At 35.1% G+C, this 22,296-nt stretch overlaps 1 protein-coding gene across 2 annotated transcripts; it reads right to left on the bottom strand.

Moving 5' to 3' along the window:
- Positions 1-175: 175 nt before the first annotated feature.
- timeout (circadian regulator timeout) lies at positions 176-12,688 on the bottom strand. Of its 2 annotated transcripts, none has more exons than XM_076115619.1 (22): positions 12,289-12,688; positions 12,000-12,183; positions 11,615-11,749; positions 11,119-11,375; positions 10,697-10,894; positions 10,297-10,479; positions 9,728-10,015; positions 9,519-9,643; positions 8,913-9,069; positions 8,615-8,695; positions 8,418-8,527; positions 8,287-8,340; positions 7,551-7,626; positions 7,031-7,229; positions 5,593-5,741; positions 4,934-5,028; positions 3,952-4,158; positions 3,434-3,601; positions 1,967-2,164; positions 1,149-1,345; positions 548-1,004; positions 176-337 (listed from the first exon to the last, which is right to left on the bottom strand). In XM_076115619.1, the coding sequence occupies exons 1-22, from the start codon at positions 12,540-12,542 to the stop codon at positions 243-245; spliced, it is 3,867 nt and encodes a 1,288-aa protein (XP_075971734.1). In that variant the 5' UTR covers positions 12,543-12,688; the 3' UTR covers positions 176-242. The 2 variants fall into 2 exon arrangements, with proteins under 2 accessions (XP_075971734.1, XP_075971735.1); XM_076115620.1 differs by having other exon boundaries at positions 7,551-7,623.
- Between the last annotated feature and the right edge of the window lie 9,608 nt (positions 12,689-22,296).

Raw genomic sequence — 22,296 nt, 5'->3', positions numbered from 1 at the left:
CTCACTATGAGTATATTGCTATTCGATGGCGGGATGATATTGGAATTCCTATGTGAAATAATAACATAACAAATGTACAACGACCTGTTTATTTAAAGTTCGTTTCGAGCGAATACGAAATACTTGTTTGTTCTAAATTGAGTGGTTTGTAGGTAACAATGAAATTGCGTTTTATACGGAAGTAACAATTTTATTTAGAAGATCAACTTACAATATATTAAACTTAATTTATTTCCGAAATATTAATCGGAATCGTCGTCAATAACTATTCTGCGTTTCTTTTTGTCGCGTTTTGCCGGCGCTATTACGTCGTCATTATCTTCAACATCACTGTTATCTGTGGAGAAATAAGAATATTATTTAATTAAATAAATATGTCACGTACGTTGCAGCAAGTCGGTATTTCTGAGTAATAATTGATCCAACACGAGAGTTATATTTGTATGGGTTACAGTTATTTGTTTTACGTGTATGCGGAACGCACTCAACTTGTGTAAACAATATCGTTCCAATATATAACAATGTATAAAGTTGATAATGTTCTTACCGCTGTAAACTTTAGGTACGTTGCTCATGAACTCTTCAGTATCGGGTAAGTGTTCTTGTTGTAATGTTTTCTTAGCAAACGACAGTATGTCGTCGTCGTCATCGTCGCCACTATTTTCTTCGCCCTCGTCTATTTTCTGCATCTTCCTGCTATTTTCATGGTCGGAATCACTGCGGGTACGCTTCCGATTACGTGTTATTTCATTATTGGGTTTCGCACCGCTACTTTTGTTGATAACAGTTTCTACGTTATTTTCCCGCATTTTCCTTAAATTATCGAACAAATCATCGTCATCACTCGAATCGTCCGCTTTCTGCGACGTGTCGGCATGAGGAGCACTCTCGACGTTTTCGCTAGTGTCGATAATAAGTTCTTTGTGAATTGCTTTCATAATTATTTCGCGTCGCTTCCTAATTGTCTCGAAGTGTAAGCTGCTCGGTATTCGCCAATATTTTTCCTGTAACGATTTATTAAGTGGTTTGTCTCGTTTATTTGGTAATTGTTTTTGTTTTTCGAAGGAAACAACTACGGTAAATTATATAGTTAGCATAATGTATTGGTAGGATAGCTTGTTTTATGGAGTATAAAAGAATAATGTTACCTGTTCGTCGCTGGGAGGGTTGACGCCTACACCTAACAATACTTTCTTGAACAGTTCACTGCCCATGGCTTCTACGGATTCCTCAGATATCGGCACAATAGGAGTACCTTCTGAGGTCGGGTCGAATCCTTCCGCCTCTTGGTCCAATGCCACTTCTTCTAAATTCTCGGCGAGCCATTTCAAAGCTTCAGTAAAACCTGGTATTGAGACACGTTTTATATGAAACCATTAAATTAAATGTGAAACTGCAACTACACGCGGAGCAAATATCGTAGCAAGTAAAATTATTAGAAAACGGAGAACTAATAAACTGACTTTACTCGAACAAATATGAAACTTAAAACAGCGAACTACAGAACAATGAGACCGTTCCGGGTTTATTAGAAAATACTTTTTTCTTTTCTTGCTTTATTAATTATAGTAAAGGAAACAGAAGCCATTTTACATTATTAATATTGCAGCATAATATGCAGATTGCTTACCTTCTGGGTAATATACTTTAGTGCTAATTACACATACTAACTTATCGAAAAGACTTAACTAACGTATGTTAATTTACTGCCTTTGCAGTCTTAATTTATTATTAGAATTATTATTAGAATACTTCTTAATAGTAGCCCGGAGTTTGGTAACGTGCCCGAAATATGGCGATAGGCTCGCCCCTATTACATGAGACTAAAAAAGTAAACCACAAAATGCGAGTGTACTGTATACACCTTCGGGTATTACAGGCGTGATGATGTACATGATAATTAATTATCCGTTTTTCTTTAAATACGATAAACATTAGTAGAATTCATAAAGGCATAGTTACGTACCATTATCGACAGCTTGAACCAGGAGCTTAGCGATTTCATTAGCAGTAAGCTCGACGCGCTTAGCTTGTTTCTTCTCATTCGCTTTAGGTTTATCGTTGTTCTTTTTCAATGGTTTCTTTTTAACCGGCTGAGGTTGACGTGACGAAGTGTCGTCGTCAGTGTCTGAATGATCCGATGATTCGGATTCAGATGAGCTACCTAAAATTTAAAAGTTATGTACCAAAAAAGGAAATAATCTTGAAATTGTAAGTGGACGAAGTGTTTTACAGTAAAATTTAACAGAGTGACATATAATATTGATAGTAAGTATCTATTATAGCAAATTATTACTCAAATTCCACCTGCGCCCAAACACAAAATAACCCGTTCAACCTATAATTCGCTAATGTCATTATTGAGGGTAAATCCACAGACAATTAAGCAATAACGACATCAGGTTGATACCATTTATTCAATGATAGTTTATAAAATATAGTTGGGATCCACACTACTAAAGGTTTATAAAACCTTCGATGTTACGACAGCCAAGCGAAGTAATTGGACGATCTATTCTTACCGAGGCCAGCCGGATTAGAATCTCATTTTACTTTATTAATTTCACCGAGTTTATGGGTTGTTTTAAACTGCAGACTTTATGAACAAAAGTCGTAAAAGATGTATTAAATTAGTATTTTATCCAGTGGTTTTAACTGCCGTACAAACCTTGAAGAGGTTAAGCGTATAGCGTTGTTCCATACATAATCGATTTAAATATAACACAAAGTTGAAGCAGTGAAGGAAAACAGAAAAAGTAACTCACGCGGATATGAATAATAAAACATAAACGCTATACGTTACAAAGTGATAGGCCATGGCATGATTTTCTTATACACAATTAGCACCAATATTTTAACATTAAAAATATCATGTTTAGTTAAAATAAAAGCATTTTTTGTATTAGCTCTTTTGCTAGTAAGTGTACCTTGGTGATAAACAATGACATCGCATTCAACCGATACAATATGTTAGTCGCCTTTTACGACGCTCGCCGGTATTCCACCCCATTACACGTAAGGCAGAATCTTTTAAGAGAATAAAAAAATACCTGCTCTGATGTCTTGACCTCAAATCTTAACATTTGGCCACACGAAAAAGGTTTATTTGGTGAGAAAATCTCATCACAGGTCGGGTCCGTAACTGGCCGTTTAACGATCCAGGCTCGCCTCATCACATTAGGACTTAAACCCAGCGTAGACGAAACGAGTGCAATAATGACATGACCGCGTAAAATTGGCGTAACGACATGTCATTTATTTCATAAAACGTATTTTTATCCCGCTCAGCTATTTTGGAAGTATAAATAAAAAAGTGAATCCGTTTAATGACGTGGGGGCTGGGCGGGAGCGGTAAAGGCATGCGGGTGGCGCGATGGCGAGCGTACGTCACTGCGCTAAGAATAAAGCTAAGTGAAGTTGTTTAGCAACTTACTGTTCGATTTATCGTCATCTCCGCCAGTGCTTTTAGCATTAGATTTCTTTTGTCTCTTTTTACGACATTCCCTTTTGTCCCGAATCAGGCCTAACTCCAGTAATCTGTCGACGTAGCTTCGCTTTTGACGCTTCCGAGGCATACGAGGTATTATTACGCCCATTGGATCTGAAAGAACTCTTCCTTTTGTAACACGACGCTATACAATACCTACATGTAATTATCTAATGTCGTTGGACAATGTACTTACAAGCATCAATGCTAGCAAGTAAAACATTTTATAAAGATATTTACATTATTTTCCTTGTAGTTAAAATAAAAATACTTTAACACTTATGAAACTACAAAATAAATTGTAATGCTTGGTTAAGAGAGGATTTATTTAATATTTCACACAAAGAGCTACATATAAGTTCTATGTCGTGGTTTCTGTTAAAGTCCCAAAAAAATGGATGCACAAATAGTAGTGACTATAGTTTAGATAAGGTTTTACAAGATTCATTAAACATGTTACTCACCGGAGACGTCTTTGTATTCCTCCCACAGTTGCTTGAGCAGTTGATCTTCCTCTTCACTGAACTCTTTGGGTACCTTCTCTCTGGGCTCCTTGTGGCTGCGTTTGGTCGGCGCACGGAATATAAGCCCCAGTTCCTTTAATTTCTTTATAACGCCACGCCTTGTTCGCGTCTGGTCTATCAGATTCTCCAATATCCAGTCGATCACATCTTTAAGGATATTACATTTTATTTATCAAACAATATATGCAAATTTTATCGATTAACATTTTAGTTATTTACTACCTGATTATAATGTAACTCTTAGTAGTTATCATTAATTCTCTTTATAATATACGAATCGATTCTCTGAGCAACATGTATGAAACGAAAATGTAGGGTTATGTAGAAACGTGCGGTACACGAGCATTAAAATGTCCTATTACACGCATTAGTCGACTTCCATTACAAATTACGTTTCCTTTGAAGTATTCCTTTATGAGTGGCCCACAAACCAACTAACACACATTATGTTAATGTTTCTTTAACACTCACCCTTAGTAATCATCACACGTCAGCAAGAATCGTGTATAATATTATTTTTGTATACAAACAGGTCCCTAAACAAGCTTCGTTAGTTTAAGTGTGTTGTGTTGTGTGTTGAGGAAACAACATAAACATACAGATATGTAAGCACTTGTTAAGCTCGCTCGTGTAATTACGGCGCCAGGTAATGATACCGAACCTTTATTCAAATTATAACGCCACAACAAAAATCCTAGATTATACAGGATCAAGCGTATTCAGTTTATTTTTGGTGTGTCAACGTTTTACTGAAGCTAACTATATTTAAACCTTAGCTAGGTTTATATTTAACTTCAGTTGTAATGGTTATGCTTTGATATTATATGAATGTGTATACATTATGTGACTTTATTTTTTTGGATTGAACGCCTGGTACAAAAGTTAATCCCAGGATTAAGAGACCATAAAAGTAAGTGCAAACCTTGGTCAGTCTCCGGATTGCTTTGATTCTCCATGTATAATCTACGTAGTTCTTCCTCTTGTTCTTCACTCCAAATTCCTTTGCCAGGCTTGTCTCTGTTACCAAAATAATGCCGAGATTAAAAGTAAAATATTTATACAAAGAAACCTCTTTTTTTTCAATTAGGACTTAAAACACCAAACCAGCATTTTTCAAGACCTAGTTCAGAACAAGTTTTAAATAAAGATGAAAAAACAAAATTCACGAGTGTAGCAAAGTTACCGCCGGCTGGCTAGCATTTCAGCTGGCACTATCTCTGAATACATTAAACAAAGTTACAGGTGTCCTTGCATTCTGAAACGTCTCTACACAAAAATATCAACATTTACATTTTAAGCGCAATTAAGACACAACCTTAAAAGTAGTTCAGGCACTATATAAATTTGACCTCGCTGTAATCAATCATAGTTTACAGACGCGACCTTTATCAACATTATCATGTCCAATTAGAAGGCTCAAAGGTTTACAAACGTTGGACAAAGATTGATGATAGTAAATGTGAAAATCTTGTTACGAGAGGTCCTATTCACCTTGCAGACTCCATGTTTTGTATCCGAGATAAAATTACACCTACATGCTCTACATATTACAAAGTTTCACAATGTTCGGTAAACACTTACCTATTGTCAGTATATAAATCATATCCATGTTCAATATCGGCCGAATCCTTCATGTTTGTCCAAAACAGGAGCTCAATAAATACTTTGGGATTTTTGGCCGCCACTTCCGTAAACTTCCTCAAAACAAATATAGCGAACTTTTCCAATTCCTGTTAATCATTATCACAACATTTTAATTACTTTGGAAGACAGCAAAGGAATTACAATAACGGACGAGTTTTATAATTTTGTCATTTTATGGCTCTCCAAAAAGGGTATATTTATGATAGCTCAGGTGAAATATGGAAAGTATTTTTGGATGATACCAACGACGGTACAATTTTAGAATTGTTGACGTAATGCCGCAATATTTTTCCCTTTTCTCTCTTAAATGTACGCCACTTAAGATTCTTTGTCAGTTTTATTTACATTTCAATTTAGAAAAATGTAAATGATGCTTGAGTAACGTGGAGACAAACATTTTATTAGGCAGTTACTGATAGAAATCAAATTCTGCGCCAGGTTAATTTAGATTCTCGATACATTTGGAGGGTACCTACGACACCCCTAAACGTGCTCGGCGATAAAATCTGTCCCCTGCTCTACCCTCCACACGTCGTATGCACGCCGGAGAAAAAAGCTTAAATTTGGTCACACGTGTGTCGTAATATGGGAAAAATATCGCGCTATAACACCCAGTTCAACTTATCGAACAGAAAATTGCACTATTTTACATAACTTGCCAGCTAGTATGTGTTACTATACTGTAAGGCTTAGTGGATATTAAAGTACGAAAATGAATAAAATCATCATAATTTTTTGTAGAGCCTTGAGAAGTAGGTATCTTAAAGGTGGATCAAGAGCCCAAGCACTCTGGTTATGCAGTAGTACAACAGATAAGGACAAAGTAGGTGCCAGAAAGCAGAAACGAAATTTGTTTAACGTCCTTAATTATTAAGCCTAACAACATTTTTATTACTGTTTTTGTTTTTGTTTCTAGATTTTTACTTATTGTTTTGAATTTCTGTAAATGTTTTATGTTTGTATAATTTTTGCATACCTCTAGGTTAAATATGGCTGAACAATGTTAAATTTAAGTACCTAACACCTGTAACATATTTTGTACCCATATTTGCAAAATAAAATATTATCTTATCTTATCTTATCTTATCTTATCAGGTGATATACAAAAATAGATGACAGTTTACAGTTTATCGGTTGCGAGCGTCACATTTGTCTATCCCTTTGTTGACCTTTACGAGTTGCGGGGGTGCGCATACATTGTTCCCATGATTTTATTATGTTAACCTTAGATTTACATGTGTAATGTTTAATACATATAGTTTAACATACGTATCTCTCGTATATAAATTGGCGATTTAATTCGTAATATAAAAGCCGCAGAAGATATTTCCGTCCACGACCTTTTGAAAGGCACACATAGATAACGATCACTTACCTTGAATTGAGGCATTCGGTCGTCGAGTATCTTTTGAAATATGAGGAATAAGGAGGCTTGAAACATCATAGAGGGTCGCTTACAATCCCATGCTATTCTGTGCAACATTTTAGCGATGCAGTGATTCGTGTAAGGCAGATTTTTATCGTATCTTTCCAGTAGAGTCACGCACGCACTCACTACTTTTGGGCTACAAAACCTACAATGCAATTTTCTTCATTAATAACCACGAGAAAATACAGGTTGTGATATTCTATAAGATAAAAAACATCTTAACTTTATATTCTGGAGGGCGGATGGCAAATCTCAGTCTTTTAATAAATGCGGCACGTTATCGATTCTCGATCACAAATATAATGTGTGTAATCTGTGGATTATGTCGGGTCCAGAGTGTATTTAATGCCAGTGAATTAATGTTTTCAAAAGGCCTTGCGGTGAGAGATTTTATTTTTGAGTTATTTCGTATTCAAACACCTACAGTAATAAAATATTGTTACTTTGTTATATTAATTCGCAGTACCTTATCACGAAGTCTTGAAAATCAAAGTCTGTTTCGACTATAGCCATCTGTCTTCTTTCTTCCTCGTCTTCTTCTTCTAGAAGAAAAAGGAACATTAAGAGTGGAATATCTCCTATTCGTGCGTAATAAGAGAGAATGGGTCAACATTTTCCCCGTTTTTGTAATATTTTTTACTGGTACTCTGCTCCTATTTGTCGTAGCGTGACGATATATAGCCTTCCTCGATAAATGGCCCATCTAACTCTGAAAGAATTTTTAAAATCGGTCCAGTAGTTCCTGAGATTAGCGCGTTCACACAAACAAACTCTTTAGCTTTATAATATTATAGATGTGACATAAAGGAGGAGCTCGTGGCTTAGTTAACAACAGCCGCGCGGATCGATCTCTGAGGTTAAGCCATGCTTGCCGAGGTTGATTTGTGGATGGGTGACCATCTTATTCATATCGAGTTCGTCCGTGTTTCGGAAGGCACGTTAAATTGTGGGTCCCTGTTGTCATTTTCGATGATCTTTGACAGTCGTTAACAGTAGTCAGAAGCTTGAGTCTGACAACCAGTCTTACCGAAGGGTATCGTGTTATCCCAGGTAACTGGGTTGCGGAGGTCAGATAGGCAGTCGTTCCATGTAAAACACTGATATTCAGCTGCATCCGGTGAGACTGGAAGCCGACTCCAACATAGCTTGGAAGAAAGGCTAGGCTGATATATATAATATGTTACATAAAAAAGCCCACTCACCATCATCTTCGTATTCTGAATTCTCTTGCGTTTCCTCCACATCGTCTATGTTCTCTACGAGACAATAGTTTCCATTAGTAAACGTACGTGCGAAACACAATATATCTGATATAACAAATAACACAACTAACCAGTCGCCTCGACTCCTAAATCTGCGTTGTATACAGTTTCAAGCATAGTGAGTTCCTCGTCTTCAGTTATTCCATTTGTACCGAATATTCCTTCCTCGGGCCACACCTCCCTAGTATATAACAATACAAAGAATAATTTAAAAATATAGTTTTTTTTATGATTAAGTACTCATATGAATAAACGTTAAAGGACAAACCTTGCAGCTCGAAACATTCCAACGGCATCTTCAAATTTGTAGTCCTTCAATAACTTTTGGACTTTCTTCATACAGTCTTCCCTATAAAATAAAGAGTTAAGTGAGTGAAGTTTCACGAAAAACAGCAAACTATAACTGACATTTAAGTTAACTCAAGCTTAATTACAATAGTTGTAAAGCCATATAAATATATTCATCTCGTCTGAAGTTACTGAAAAGCATAATAATTATATAGAAAAGCAAAGGAGTTAATGAAAAACAACAGCAAAGAGTGAAAAGTAAAGCTGTAAAGTCGTACTTCTGTTGGTCTATGGGCACGTGGGAGGCGGCGTCGAAGGGCGCGGCGCGCGGCTCGGGCCCGGCGCGCAGCACGGCCGCCAGCTGCGCCCGCACCTCCTCCCATGCGGGGCCCGCCGTGTCCGCGCCCTTAGCCTTTTGTGCACTCGCCTTTTGTTCTGTATCACAATATTAATTAGCTCTCTTTCCTTTATCACTTCTGCTCATAAATTATCTCGCCTAAATCTAACCTTTTTAAAATAAAACGCGGTCGGTTCGCGCGTTTCGAGGGCGACCGGGTCGAAGTATGTTTATGAAAGAGTGACCGTCTTTATATAGCGTCGTCTCGTTGACCCTAAATAAATATAGAGAGTGAATATTAGCAGTCGTCGAAGTAAACGGTGAGACGTTTGAATATGTAGGCTCGTAATGCGGGCGGTTGCGTTTAGCGTGATGTATGGCCGCACCTATCGTTGTGTTCGCTGCATTAGGTACACACGTTACGTTAGCTTTGTGCGTTTGCTAAATTTGCGTATTTCCGCGCCGAGCTCTGTGTGCGTGTTTTCATAATCCGAAAGATAATAGAATTGACAGAGTGAAAATGATTAAACGAAAATGGGAAACTCACTTTTAGGCTTTGATTTGGCCTTTTTACGAACTTTTTTTTGTACCACCAGTCCAGTTTTCTTACAGTAATGTTCCAACATTTTAAGAAACAAGTGCACGGTCTCGACTAGGTCCACTAAATAAGACCTAAAAATAAAAAGTTAGTTACAATTCGTAATAAAAGTCCTAGAATAACATTCTGAAGTGAGATGGTAAAGGGTAGGTACTAACCTTGGCATTTTATTTTCATCATAATTCAAGAATGTGGAGAGAATAAACTCTCGGTATTCTAACACGTAGAAAATGTTGCTCTTTAGAACTTTTGCAGATTCTTTGACAGTGGGATCCGTACTCTTATCCATAGCAAGAAGAGTATTCAACAACTCTTTGTAAGCTCTTAGAGCTAAATGTAGCCGGCGAACCCACGATGTATATTTCTTCTTTTCAACTTTGATCATATCGTAATACTTCTCCATTTGTTGTTGCACGTAATGGAACATTGGAACTGACATTGTTTCACTGAAATGTTCACGAATAAAGTTTGAACTTACATAATTACCGTACATTGTGTGACTTCAACCATCCCATGACTGAGTAAAATTTTATTGACACATCTGAACCACAGAACACATGCGTAGCAGATTAAACTATGCGTATATCAAGCGAAACTATCGCTATTTTTGCGATACATTGCGTTTTTAAAAGCTATCAGTTTATAAAAACATGTATCAAGCCTCAATATATTGGAAAGTACCTATTTACTACAGAAAAAAAAAACATCAGTAGGTGCATCAACATACCTTACAAGGCCAACTTGGAAATTATGTCCTCTATTGAACTCCATAAAAAATTTCACTGCCCATAAATAATACGATTCGTCATTTTGCTGAGCTTTTGCTCTGACTAAAACATCTTTCACATAATGCATGAGCGGATTGTAGGAGCTGTTTAAAAATTCTATACAAAATTCTTTTAAAAATAATCTGCAAATAAACAAAAATTTGAAATGGTTATCTTCACTATGGCCCATTTAACAGCATTTCATGGGTAAGTATCAAGTAACTTATCCAATAGATAAGGTGACCGAAAATGAAAAAAAGACCTCATCATATTCCACTGGATAAGTAAACCAATACTTATACAGAAAAAGTGAGACTGGCCATTAGTTATTGGGATGTATAATTCGAAGGATTTGCTTACCGGATTGCAAAAGCTGATCGCCTTTCCAAAATACCACTCTCGACAGGTCTTAGATTTTTGGGCTTAACTAATTTAGATTTTTTACTACCATTGAAGTCTAAATTAGATATTTTGTTCAGTGGCTTCAAACAGATGATCTCATTGTCTGATATTGACTTCATGTTTTGCACAACATATGTGCCTCCAAAACGAGAGTGCCTAAAATAATTTTAGAATAAAATATATAATGCTTGATTAGATTACAATTTAAAAAATCATCGGACTTGGTTAAAAGTTAGCAATATAATTAATAAACAAATAATTTTGCTCCCCTGCAAGAAAACATGATTCTTAACCAGTTTTATAGACACACTGTACAGAAATCTTCATGTGCGAGTCAGACCAGCAATTAGCCGATTTGTTACAATCTTTAAAAATCTTACCTAGTTCCAGTGTATTGTTTAATTTTGTTAATTCTTTGCTTATTTTCTGTCATTCTGATTGACAGAAGTTCCTGGTCGTCTCTGAGTTTTTCATCAACACTTCTTTGTAACGCAGCATCAGCCAGACTGCTTGGATTCTGTTCCCTCAATAAGTGAGATATGATCTCAAGAATGTGCATAAAGTACTGTTTCTCATTCTCTGAGGACATGTATAGTATTATGTCTAAAATACCAGACTGGTTCAGAGCCCAGAGTACCTGAAAAAATATAATTATATAATAGATTGATATATATAATATAATAGATGAATATGATAGATTGCTTAAAATATAACTGTGAACTTAATGCAATGGGACCATTGCACATTCATTAGTTCATAAAGTATTTTGCAAAAAAGGAAGGTATGTCATCCAGCTAGTTTAAATATAACATTGTAAGTATATATTAGATTATGTACCTGGGTTAAGTTTATCATTATATATGTTGTATATCATACCTGATCATGTACACTTGCGTCATTCTCTGGACGTCTTTCCTTATCCAAGTCTGCAGGAACATGAAGTACATTTCTGATAAGAATTAAAATTCTCTCTATAATCAAGCCTGTGTCTTCATCCCTTTCTGACCAGTCCTAGAGAACAAAATAAATCAATGTGACTGTTGTTGCACTATCTATAATTATGTTGAGGTTTCAAACATTACCCCTTTTAACGAGTGAGAGATTATTTGAGTATTGTGGCAGTAGAGAATAATTATGTCTATTATACCTTTTTTTTTTGATCTGGGGTGCGACAAAATTGTTGTACTTCTCTGTTTGAAAGTCAAGTTAGTCTGTGATGGTCCACAGTTGTCAATCTATTTTTAGTTCCTTTAATACTTACGATTTCTAAAATCTTTGCCAGTTTTTTGGCAAAAAGAGTCCACGTTTCAACTTTGGTGAATGCTTCTTCTTTGTATGCTTGTAAATGTAGTAAAATTTGCAAATAGTTGTGCCTAGCTGTTCTCTCAACTGGAATTTCCTCTCTATATAATAGGAGCGCTGGGTTTGTTAGGTTAACAAGCAGCCTAGAACAAAGTTAGTGATAATATTAAATTATAAATATTAATAGCATATAATGGAAGTTGATGTAATTTATTGTTAGAGCAATATAACATTACACGTTTATTTACCGAAGTGTTACGTCAAATAGTTCAGCGTTCTCCCAGTGGTCTATCAACATCGGCAAAAGATCGGTTTGTAACACTTTTGTTTGACCAAAGTGTCGACGGATCTCGTGGTCTTCTCCATCACGACGCAGATACCTGATCAAATCCTTGACTGTGTTAAGAGTGTAGTCATCAATTAAATACTTTCCAGTTCTTTTGTCAAATGTCCCTAAGGCATTGCATGTAGCGGAAAGTTCAGCTGATAAAAGTGAAGACATGTTGGTGAATCTATAAAAACACGGTCACTAAACACTACTAACTGAAGTCATTTCGTTATTTGTCACCATTAATTAGAACTTAAATACGTTTAAAACATTTGTTTGAGTTAATTTTATTAACATAACTTTTTTGACATATTTTAAGATTGACATCAAAAAACCCGCGAACACGATCTTGACACTTGACAGCTGACCGACATTGCGTTTAGTTTTATCTTTAGAAAATAAAATAGCTTCAACATTTAATTTTATGAATTATGAAAATATGAGGAAATGTTACAACCTTTATTAATTATGATAGAGTTGGACTCTAAGTATAGGACCTCATAAGTAGGTAAATTTAGTAGCGGGAACGGCTAATAAAGAAAACGACTTTATATTTCCTTTAGCCGCATAGGTAAATAGACAATATAGACATTAGCTCTCAGGTATTCACTTATAAATAAAATTTTGGCTTTAGTTTCTAGAAGCAATTTCTTCATAATTAATTAAACAGTTATTTTTTAAATCAGTAAATGTAAGTATTTACATAAGCAGGTACATTAAGTAATTATTAGATTCAGTATGCCTAGTAAGATATGTGCTGATAGTTTTTATTTAGTCGAAAGTTATAATTAGGTACCTAACTACCTATAAGCTACACGGACGGTTAAGCTACGCGGATTTGTACTAAAGGATCTAAGTAGGTAGGTACTTAAGATCCTTCTTAGATGAGTAGGTGCTTGTTGTATGATACATTAGGTACATTGAACTGTTGGCATACGATGTCTACAGAGAAACACAAACATAGAGCAGACATAAACTTTTGTTACTACTGCAGTATTTTCTTTGGTTTAAATGAAGGAATGCTTACGATCGCTATCGGTTAGCTTCCAGCAAAAATAAAAGAGTAAAAACACAAGTAAATAGATGAAGCATGAAGATAAAACATTTCGTTTATAAAAAGATCCTAGTAGGTAGTTCCTATTAATACAGTAGGTAAAGTTAAGAAGACAAGTTTGGTTGTTAGAGTAAGTTAGTTGGGGTGACGTAAAAAAGTGCTTACTTTTTTATGTCACCCAAACAAAGTAGGTATCAACCTACTTACCTACCTAGTTACTTTTAAGTATTTTGCTATTTCGGTTCTCTGAGTTAAGTAAGAAACATCGTAATGTTATATTACATACATATTTATATTAGGTGTTCGATTACGATGTTTGAAACAAGAACACCATGGTTACACAAACAATACTTACATATGTTGGTAAATTATGCCTGAAGTTATTATAATCAGTTCCGAATACCTTTATGATGTACTTACATTGTAACTAAATGGATGAATGTATCTTTGTTATCTATGTACATACTTAAAGAAGGAGGTCTTTAGATTGACAGGGATCCGCATCCGCACTCACTTACGACAGGTTTCAAGAAACTGTATTCTACTTCACCCTATCGAAAGCGGATCTTTTATTTCGTTTGTAATTTTATTATTTATTTTGATACTAGGCTTTGTACTAGAACTTTAATTGGCTAAATAATATCTACTTTTTTATTTAGAATTGAAAAAATATTTACAAAGGTATATCAAAATATAGTCAATAAAGAACGTGTTAGTGTGTAACCAGGCATCGAGATATGATATCGTCGGACATTATGTTACGTAGGTGGTCCTTAATCGGCGTGCATAAAAAGTATAATTTTTAAGCTTTTAGTAATTAATTAGGCATTTTAATTCTCAAATACTGCGTAGGGACCGTATTTTGTTCTAGCAAATAATAAATAGTCCGGGAAAACAACAATAATAGCAGCATGTTGTTTAGTTCAGCAGTAAACACAAAAAGCTAATATAAACGCACTAAATACGGAACCGTAGTAAATCTTGTATTTTGCGTTCTAGCTATTGCTAGTGGGACGAGATAATCCAGGCTATTGGTGTTGTGCCAGAACGTAGCCTGAGCATTGTCGGCGTGTTGGCTCTCGGCCAGGGATAATGGGCTTTACACCGAATGGATTTGCGTACCCGGGTCAACGTAAAACTTGGAAGGTACAGATTACCGACAAATAAATCCTTTAAATCACTTCATTTTATAGACATATCACTTCGATGAATAATAATTGAAGTATTCAATGTTTGTTATTTAAAATATATTATGTATAATACATATTTTATTATGTAGGTAGGTAAGTTACTCGTCTTTACTGCTCCTTCCTGGAAGGGACCAATACGTATCTAAGTCTTCGTAATCCTCCATTTACAAATAATAATGTAACAACTATCTAAAAAGATAGTTTCAATGAAACTTAGATCCATACATATTTAATCATAAGCAAATCACTTTGTTTTACACAAGTTGTTTAAATCTAGTCCATGTTCCAAAATAAATATGATGTATAAATTAGAGTAGCAATATACATATAACTAGGTACTACCGTACTCAAACAGGCTGGTATCTACTACAAAGGTTCAAATACAAGCTTTCTTTCTTAATTGTTGAAGGATGATAACCACATTCGTAAAATATTTTTAAGCGAATAATAAAGGCTTAAAGAGATACCAAGAAAACGATTCAAACCTAAACAAATAGCTAGGTATAAATAAAGCGTGTCTATTGAAAAGGTTAGTACTTAGATACAAGTTTAAAAAAAAAACAATTCGAAGGAAAGCAAAAAAATACCTCTTGTAGTTTATGTAGGCGTGCAAATCTTTTTGATATTCCGTTAGATACGTGAGCTACATTTTAAGCTTTCAAGACAATACGAGCGACGACGTTAGCCCTGGATTTTGTTTTACCTTTTTCACCTGTGACAGTGTTAGTATTCATGTACAATTATGTAATACGTGACATGAGAAGGCAAGTCGCACACAATTAAGTTTAGGAATTTTAAAATTTCTGCGGGTCTAGTTTAACACATAATAATTAGTAAGCATTAATTTAAAATTGCAATGCCCATCTACAATTTTCGTCGACAATTAAGAACTAAGAAATGTTAACCCTAGATTACTTTGGGAGGCTTGGCTAACAGACTGTAATTGGTAATTTTTAATTAGAATTCTCGGCTAATATATGAGTGACTTGTATCCTTGTATGTGAACAATAGTGGACATACTCCGTTATTTTTAACATTTCTGGGTGTTTATGTAAAGTGATCACTTTGTCAAAAAATAGTTTCAAAGGTAAATAAGCTTAGCAAGTAATAACTATCCTGATACACAGTTAAATAAGTATTTATAAATACGTAACTGTTAGTCTCAAACCAGCGGCAATCAATTTATATTAACGTTTCAAATAATCGAAGCCTATCTATTTCGTCAAACACACTTACCTAGCTAATTAGGGTTGTGTTTAGAGATGGTTATACATCTGATTCAGATCCTTTTTATCTGTTTTGAGAAATTTTATTTCAACCGTCCCGTGTAAATATTTCGACCCTTTCGCCGCTGTATCAACAGTCTTTGATCCTTTTAATTGATATTTGGTTTCAAGTTAATTTCCTGAATACAAAGTATTCTCAGGTTAGACGTTCACCTAAAATTAAAAAGTGTTTGTTATTTAAACTGACAGTTATAAATTATGTCTGACGGGTTACTTAACTTAACGGCCAGTAGGGACGCAGCTTTAAGCTCAATTCATTGAACGGAGAGAGCATATTATAAGCGAAAATTATTATAATTAGGTATAACGTAATAAGCCATTCAATCGTCAACTTGGTAAAACAGAAAATTCATTTTGTTACCGTTTCTCTCTCTTTTATGATACTTTTTGCAGTCGCAGAACTTTTTGCGAAAAATATAAAAGGGTTTACCCACCGCTGCGAGACGGAAGATTCCGTATTCTTTGGGGATCGTGAGCACAATGAACGTGGCATAATGAAACTGTTCCCTTAGCGGTGCTACGTATCATTCATTATTTATTGAAGTTGTTTAGTTTAAACATCTGCTGTAAATAAGGAATGAATCTTGTATAGAAATGCCATTTGAATTTATGAAAACAAATTCAAAGATTAAAGCTGAAATAAAGCTAAGAATACCAGATTCTGCTTATACTGAAAGATTTACTGGATTATAATACTTTTAGTTTGATAAAATACATTTTTTTTTAAGTAACAAGGTACATAAATCAAATACTTATTAAATAAGATGCGCATACCTATAGTGAGCGTAAAATTATGACATTTGGAAACAATATTAATAAATCTACTTCCTACTCGTCAATTTAAAGTCGTGTGTTTCAGTTTGAATATATAGCAACAATCCTCCGCTGGGTAAGCAAATCATCCCTATAAGTAGTCGTGGGTCGTAGTTGACCGGCCGGGAAAGCAGAGGCGTAGTATAAAACTTGTTAAATTTTAATTGCTGCTTACTATAATTGCTTTGTAATCAACACCACAACAATCGACTCCACGCTATGCCTCTTTCTAATCTCTTGGTAAAGCGGGAGCGAACCTTCGCGCTCTTCCGGTAGTTGCCGCATAAGCTTCATATTCTAAATTGTGAGAGCATGGTTCTTGCTACACTTTTATTCCTTACGGCTTCCATTCAGGTGTCATTTTACGGGAAATGTTCCGGTGGCGTCTTCACTCACTCTACGTCCTAAAAGCAACCCACTTTTCTACTAAATATTTATTCATATACCTTCCCAAGAATGAGATATGTGCCCGCGAGTAGCATGAGGGCACAAAGATATTTTTTTGGCCTTGTTGCTATATACAACACAACTAAAAGTATTAGTCACATATATCTACATAATCCCGCTTCAGAATGGTCTGCATTCACATTTAATACCGAAATGCATTGAATTTGTATTGTATGGGAGAATTCAAGGACCGCAACGAGTGATAAGATGTTTGGCCAACAATGGTACAGTTTTATTTATAGCCGCTACTTGGAGCGGGCAATAAACGAAGTGGTCATCCGTCAGCCGCACTCTTGAGTCACAGGAATGTAATCAAGACATTCATCACAGGCTCACATCACTCAAACGACCAAAAACACTGTGCGGTATGTAGCCTCTGTGAAAGAATGATTACTTACATTTTTACGTTTGACGGATGGGGATCTTTTGTCACATTTCGTTTCTATGTAAGGTAGGTAGGTACTTTTAAATAAATGAAATATTAAAAATGCTGTTTGATATTTAATATACATAGGCAAAATGAGTTCCTGTGACAAAGTGTAGCGTCACGAGTTGATCCGCAAAAAGGATATATTATATGAGGACGGTTCGTTGGTTCGGTATCTCCCAAGCGCGATGGTGAACCCTGTACTCACGGGTGGGTACCCATGCACGACGCTAAACGCTCCTCATTTTTCTATAGTTGGAGGAAAATTGCTGTCGTATTTCCGGCTCACATGTCCTTAAGCCGGAGACAACGAGATTATCCGCGGGGAAATAAAATGGAGACATGAGAATCATCAATCTTTCCCCCACAATCTTGTTGATGGGCTTAACTATATTGGTGATTATAAAAATGTTGAGGAATCCCACACTTAAGAAAAGTACATAATTAACTTAATGGCTGGTCAGGTAAGTTAAATTACCTAACCTAACACATTTATACAGTTAATACTGGAAAATAATCAAAACTTTTATGTTTCTCGTTTTTTTAATAGCTAATAGTAAAAGTAATTATAGAGGAACAAGTAAAAGTTGGCCGCAGTCCCACAGCCGTCGTTCTGGCCTAGCAAAACTTGAGCCAATTATAGCTGAGGTGACCACGCCTGTTCATCTTTTGTATACATTTTCTGCAGGTAAAATACCTGCCAGAATACAAATTGTACTTCTTACTAGAGAAACACAAAGTTCCAAAATATTTCCTTGGCGGATTTTCTTTTAGGCTTTGTATTGTCATTTATTGTTTTTATAGTATTTATAAGGGTTTATACAGGGGAGATAAAGTCAACCATAATTCTTGTGGGATCTCGAGGATTTCCACATTAAGCACGCTGAGCGGAAAATCACCAAACGTTTGAATTTAATAGGCTCTTCTAATCACATTCGGAGACAGTTCAAGAAACTCGGGGTGTAGGGCCACCCTGTTAATAGCCCGAGCACCACGCTGAGGGGCGCCACTAGGTCTTATCTCGCCGCTTCCGACGACGTTGACTTACATTTAATTGTCCAAGTTTTATTGTAGCCACCCTAATAGCAATATTGGAACCAAAGAACTGATATTGATCGGAGTTTTGAATAACATTACTGATACCGAATTCACATTCAGATTAGAATGACAATTTCCATATGTACGTATCTAAACTTCTTTGTTACGCAAAAGTCGTAAAGGGAATGGAAACGAGGCAAAGAAGAAAAGGTTATTTTAAGAATTTCAAAAGCTTTTTTCTAACTTAATCAAGTAGATAAGTATAAAAGGAAACTTATTCAGTTTCCGTTTTCTTTCACAGACGTTTTTATTTTTAGAGTCATACAAGAGACCGTAAGGCGGCAGTTTGCTGTAAAATCATAAAGTTAAAAACGTAACGTAGCTGCTAGCGGGCATTGGCTTCTGCAGCAAGAAACAACAGCCCAGAGAACAATTCAATTTACTTTTATAGCCTGTGCTGATCCCCTTGTGCGGATCAGCTTCCACGGGAACTAATCATCGAATCTACGCCTTGATTCGTTATCTGCTCTTCGCAACTGATTGCTTTTAAATCCCAATACTCGGCCGTAAAATACAGTATTTGATGGCATATTGGAAATAAAATACACTGTACAAATAACACTATTATAGCTTTAACGTATTATATTTTTGACTTGATAGATTTTATAGATGGAATATAACGTATCAGTATGTATATGTTTTACGGTTATCTGTAAAAAATATAACACAACGATCCCAACGCAAAGGTACGCAGTATTTTTTTAAGAAAAAACAAGACGTAAACAAAAGCCAGTTCCGCAAAGTTTTAAAGATTCACGTTGAGTTATTCAAAGCATATTGTCTTCGCTTTAAATCACTGATGTGAGTAAACCAAGAAGCCAACCTAGTTTGAAAAATTGTTCTCAGAGGAGGACCCTTACTGTAACCTTTTTCTTTTATCCTCGCACTGCCTAAACTACAATTCTCTCAATTTACTTTCCACAAAAGGAATGTATTATGTTTTCTGCGGTATACAGTACTGGGAATCCAATAGTAACATCACATTATATATCACCTGTAGGTATGTTATTAAGTATAATACCAATTGCTAAAAGTAGTTTGAATTTAATTTCGTAATTATAATATAATAAATCAAATATTATATTTAAAATATACCTTTGTACAATAAAGCATGTATAAAACTTAAAATGATGTATTTGACGGAAATATATTTGTAAAAAAATCAATTGTGATCGCTTTTCAATTATTATCTACTGTATGAGGAGAGGAGCAACTACATTATCTATATTACCTACCATACAACCCAAAGCTATAAATAGCCCAAGGTAGTCTACGTTAGTAACTGGTTTAAATGCAAACATATTCCGGGATAGTTAATGCAGTCACCTGGGAAATGTCAATTAGGCAGGACGGAATTGTGTCGAGTTAACAATCGCATACCATTTTTTGCTTCATCAACAAACTAATTCAAATTCTGTGTTTAGGGGTTACTATTTAATACCTCGGTTTACTCATATGGTACGTTTAGTAAAATATTTTTTAAGTTAATTGTCTTTTAATTTTATTCTTTTTACTCTTCCTTCATTCCGGGACGAAGACCCTTGTTCAGCAGTGGGGCGTTAATGGGTTAAATTTGTTATGATTATGATTCCAAAAGAAGAAAATAGAATACTATTTTCTTCTTTTGGAATCATAATGTTTAGATTAAGGTGTTAATCATTAATGCTTGCTGTATCACACAATCTGATAGATTGAACTATGGTTTGATCTTATCTACTTTCGAGTAACATTATATTATTTTTCATTTGCCAAAGAACAAAAGAAGTCTTCTAATACTTAATACCTTCTTATATCGACGTTTAAAATAATATTTTACAAGAGTAAAGTAGCAACACAAACTATAAGTTCGTTCTACAATCTGTTAAGTTATTTTTTCTACTGTATAAATAACTGCTGATAGCATTGCGAGGGAACATCTATTTTGATAGCGATTGAACAAAACAGGAGAGATCCTATCAAATCTTTATTTCCTTTCCTTTATCACGTTGTTCTATTGTTAGAATATAATAATAGAAACACAATCCATTTATCTCAAGAAGAAGAAATTCGTCCTTAAGAAGGCAATACTTTACAAGTGATCGTGTATGTTTTTCTATCAAAAGTTTTATAACAAAATCCCGGTGGCTCCGTACTTCCATGTTGAAATTTACGTATTACGACTATAAATAAAATAACAGCAGTAAATATGTATCCCGACTGTACCTACTTTAGGTCCACAAGAGAAATCGGACCAAGTTTTATGAGTCGGGCAGCGCGTCCCGTCGTCCCATGTAAATTTTATCGTCTCCCTGAACAAAGCATCTCTTGCTTCGCTTGCTGTTCATTCCTTTTATTATTCACTTACCAAGCAACATGTGAAATGTGTTACAAATGTTATCCAATAGGTAGTGCTGACAACATGTAGCCTAGCTCCGATCTAACTTACCATTTTAACATAGAATTTTATTATATTTATTCCAGTACCGAGACAAAGTAGCTAGCGTACTTTGTAGGGAAAGTAATAAATTTTATTTAAATTATTATAAGTACTTTCTGTGTATTAAAGATTTATTTTATCTAAATGTAGAATGAGACGTGTATGTAATCATTACAGCCACATATGACGTACGAGCTCTGGTGTCGGTTGATGGCGTAGTGCACGGACTGCACAGAGTGGCCAGGCCACAGACGGGTGCGGGCGATGCGGCCCGGCGCCGGCGGCGGCCGCAACCACAACGCGTCACTCATACGTCTGTCTAGCCGCATACCATTCATAAATAACCATATCACATCATTACACATTTCACTGTTCTTAAGCGCTATAGCAGAACACAATAAAGGTTTTTATACTACTTTTGTCTTAACGTCATCGTTCTAAAGCTGCTTTCATTAGCTTTAAACTTTTTATGCAAGCTTAATGAACAAGCTACGGAACTTAAAACGGCAAATAAAATGAGTTTTATTTAATGACGTACTACAACATTTTATCCTCGGCTTTTATTTAAGTACATGTTGTTTCACTTAAGTACCATTTATGTATTGTCTATGTAATTAAGTAAGTAATAGTATATATAAAACGGATACACAAACAGCTAGACTAGGAAGTAATAACTGTGGGTCATACGTATATTTCATGTGTAGGTACTATTAAGTATCTAAGTATGCTAATGTACAGATAATAACAATATCATAAAAAGTAATGTAGTGCCGTACATAAAAAGTACGGAATGAAAAATATTTTCACGCTTCTTTCTCTTTCAGAATCTGTGAAGATATTTAAGCGGCTGTAAGTCACTGTGATGAATGGAACATAGCGTACAATATTCGTATTCCGATATTTTCCTACTCGGTACTACTTTCTCATGTTCAATATTGCTTGAGGCAAAACTTATTGGCATTCTAAAACACTATTTCTACCATTTTTGATTTTATGTCTCAAAATCGAAATAGCATTCATGCTTCTCAATTCTAACGATAATTTATCAAAGTAATATGTTATATTTAGAGCGTATTTTAAAGCAGTATATTGTAATACATGCCAACAAAACAATAATTACTAAAAACAGAAACAGTCAAAGACATTAAATACATATATATATATATATATATATATATATATATATATATATATATA

The sequence above is a fragment of the Anticarsia gemmatalis genome, chromosome 6, assembly GCF_050436995.1.
Source record: "Anticarsia gemmatalis isolate Benzon Research Colony breed Stoneville strain chromosome 6, ilAntGemm2 primary, whole genome shotgun sequence".
In the NCBI taxonomy this organism is placed as follows: Eukaryota; Metazoa; Arthropoda; class Insecta; order Lepidoptera; family Erebidae; genus Anticarsia; species Anticarsia gemmatalis.
Note: the sequence above shows the minus strand (reverse complement) of the source record. Positions and strands in the feature narration are given on the sequence as shown.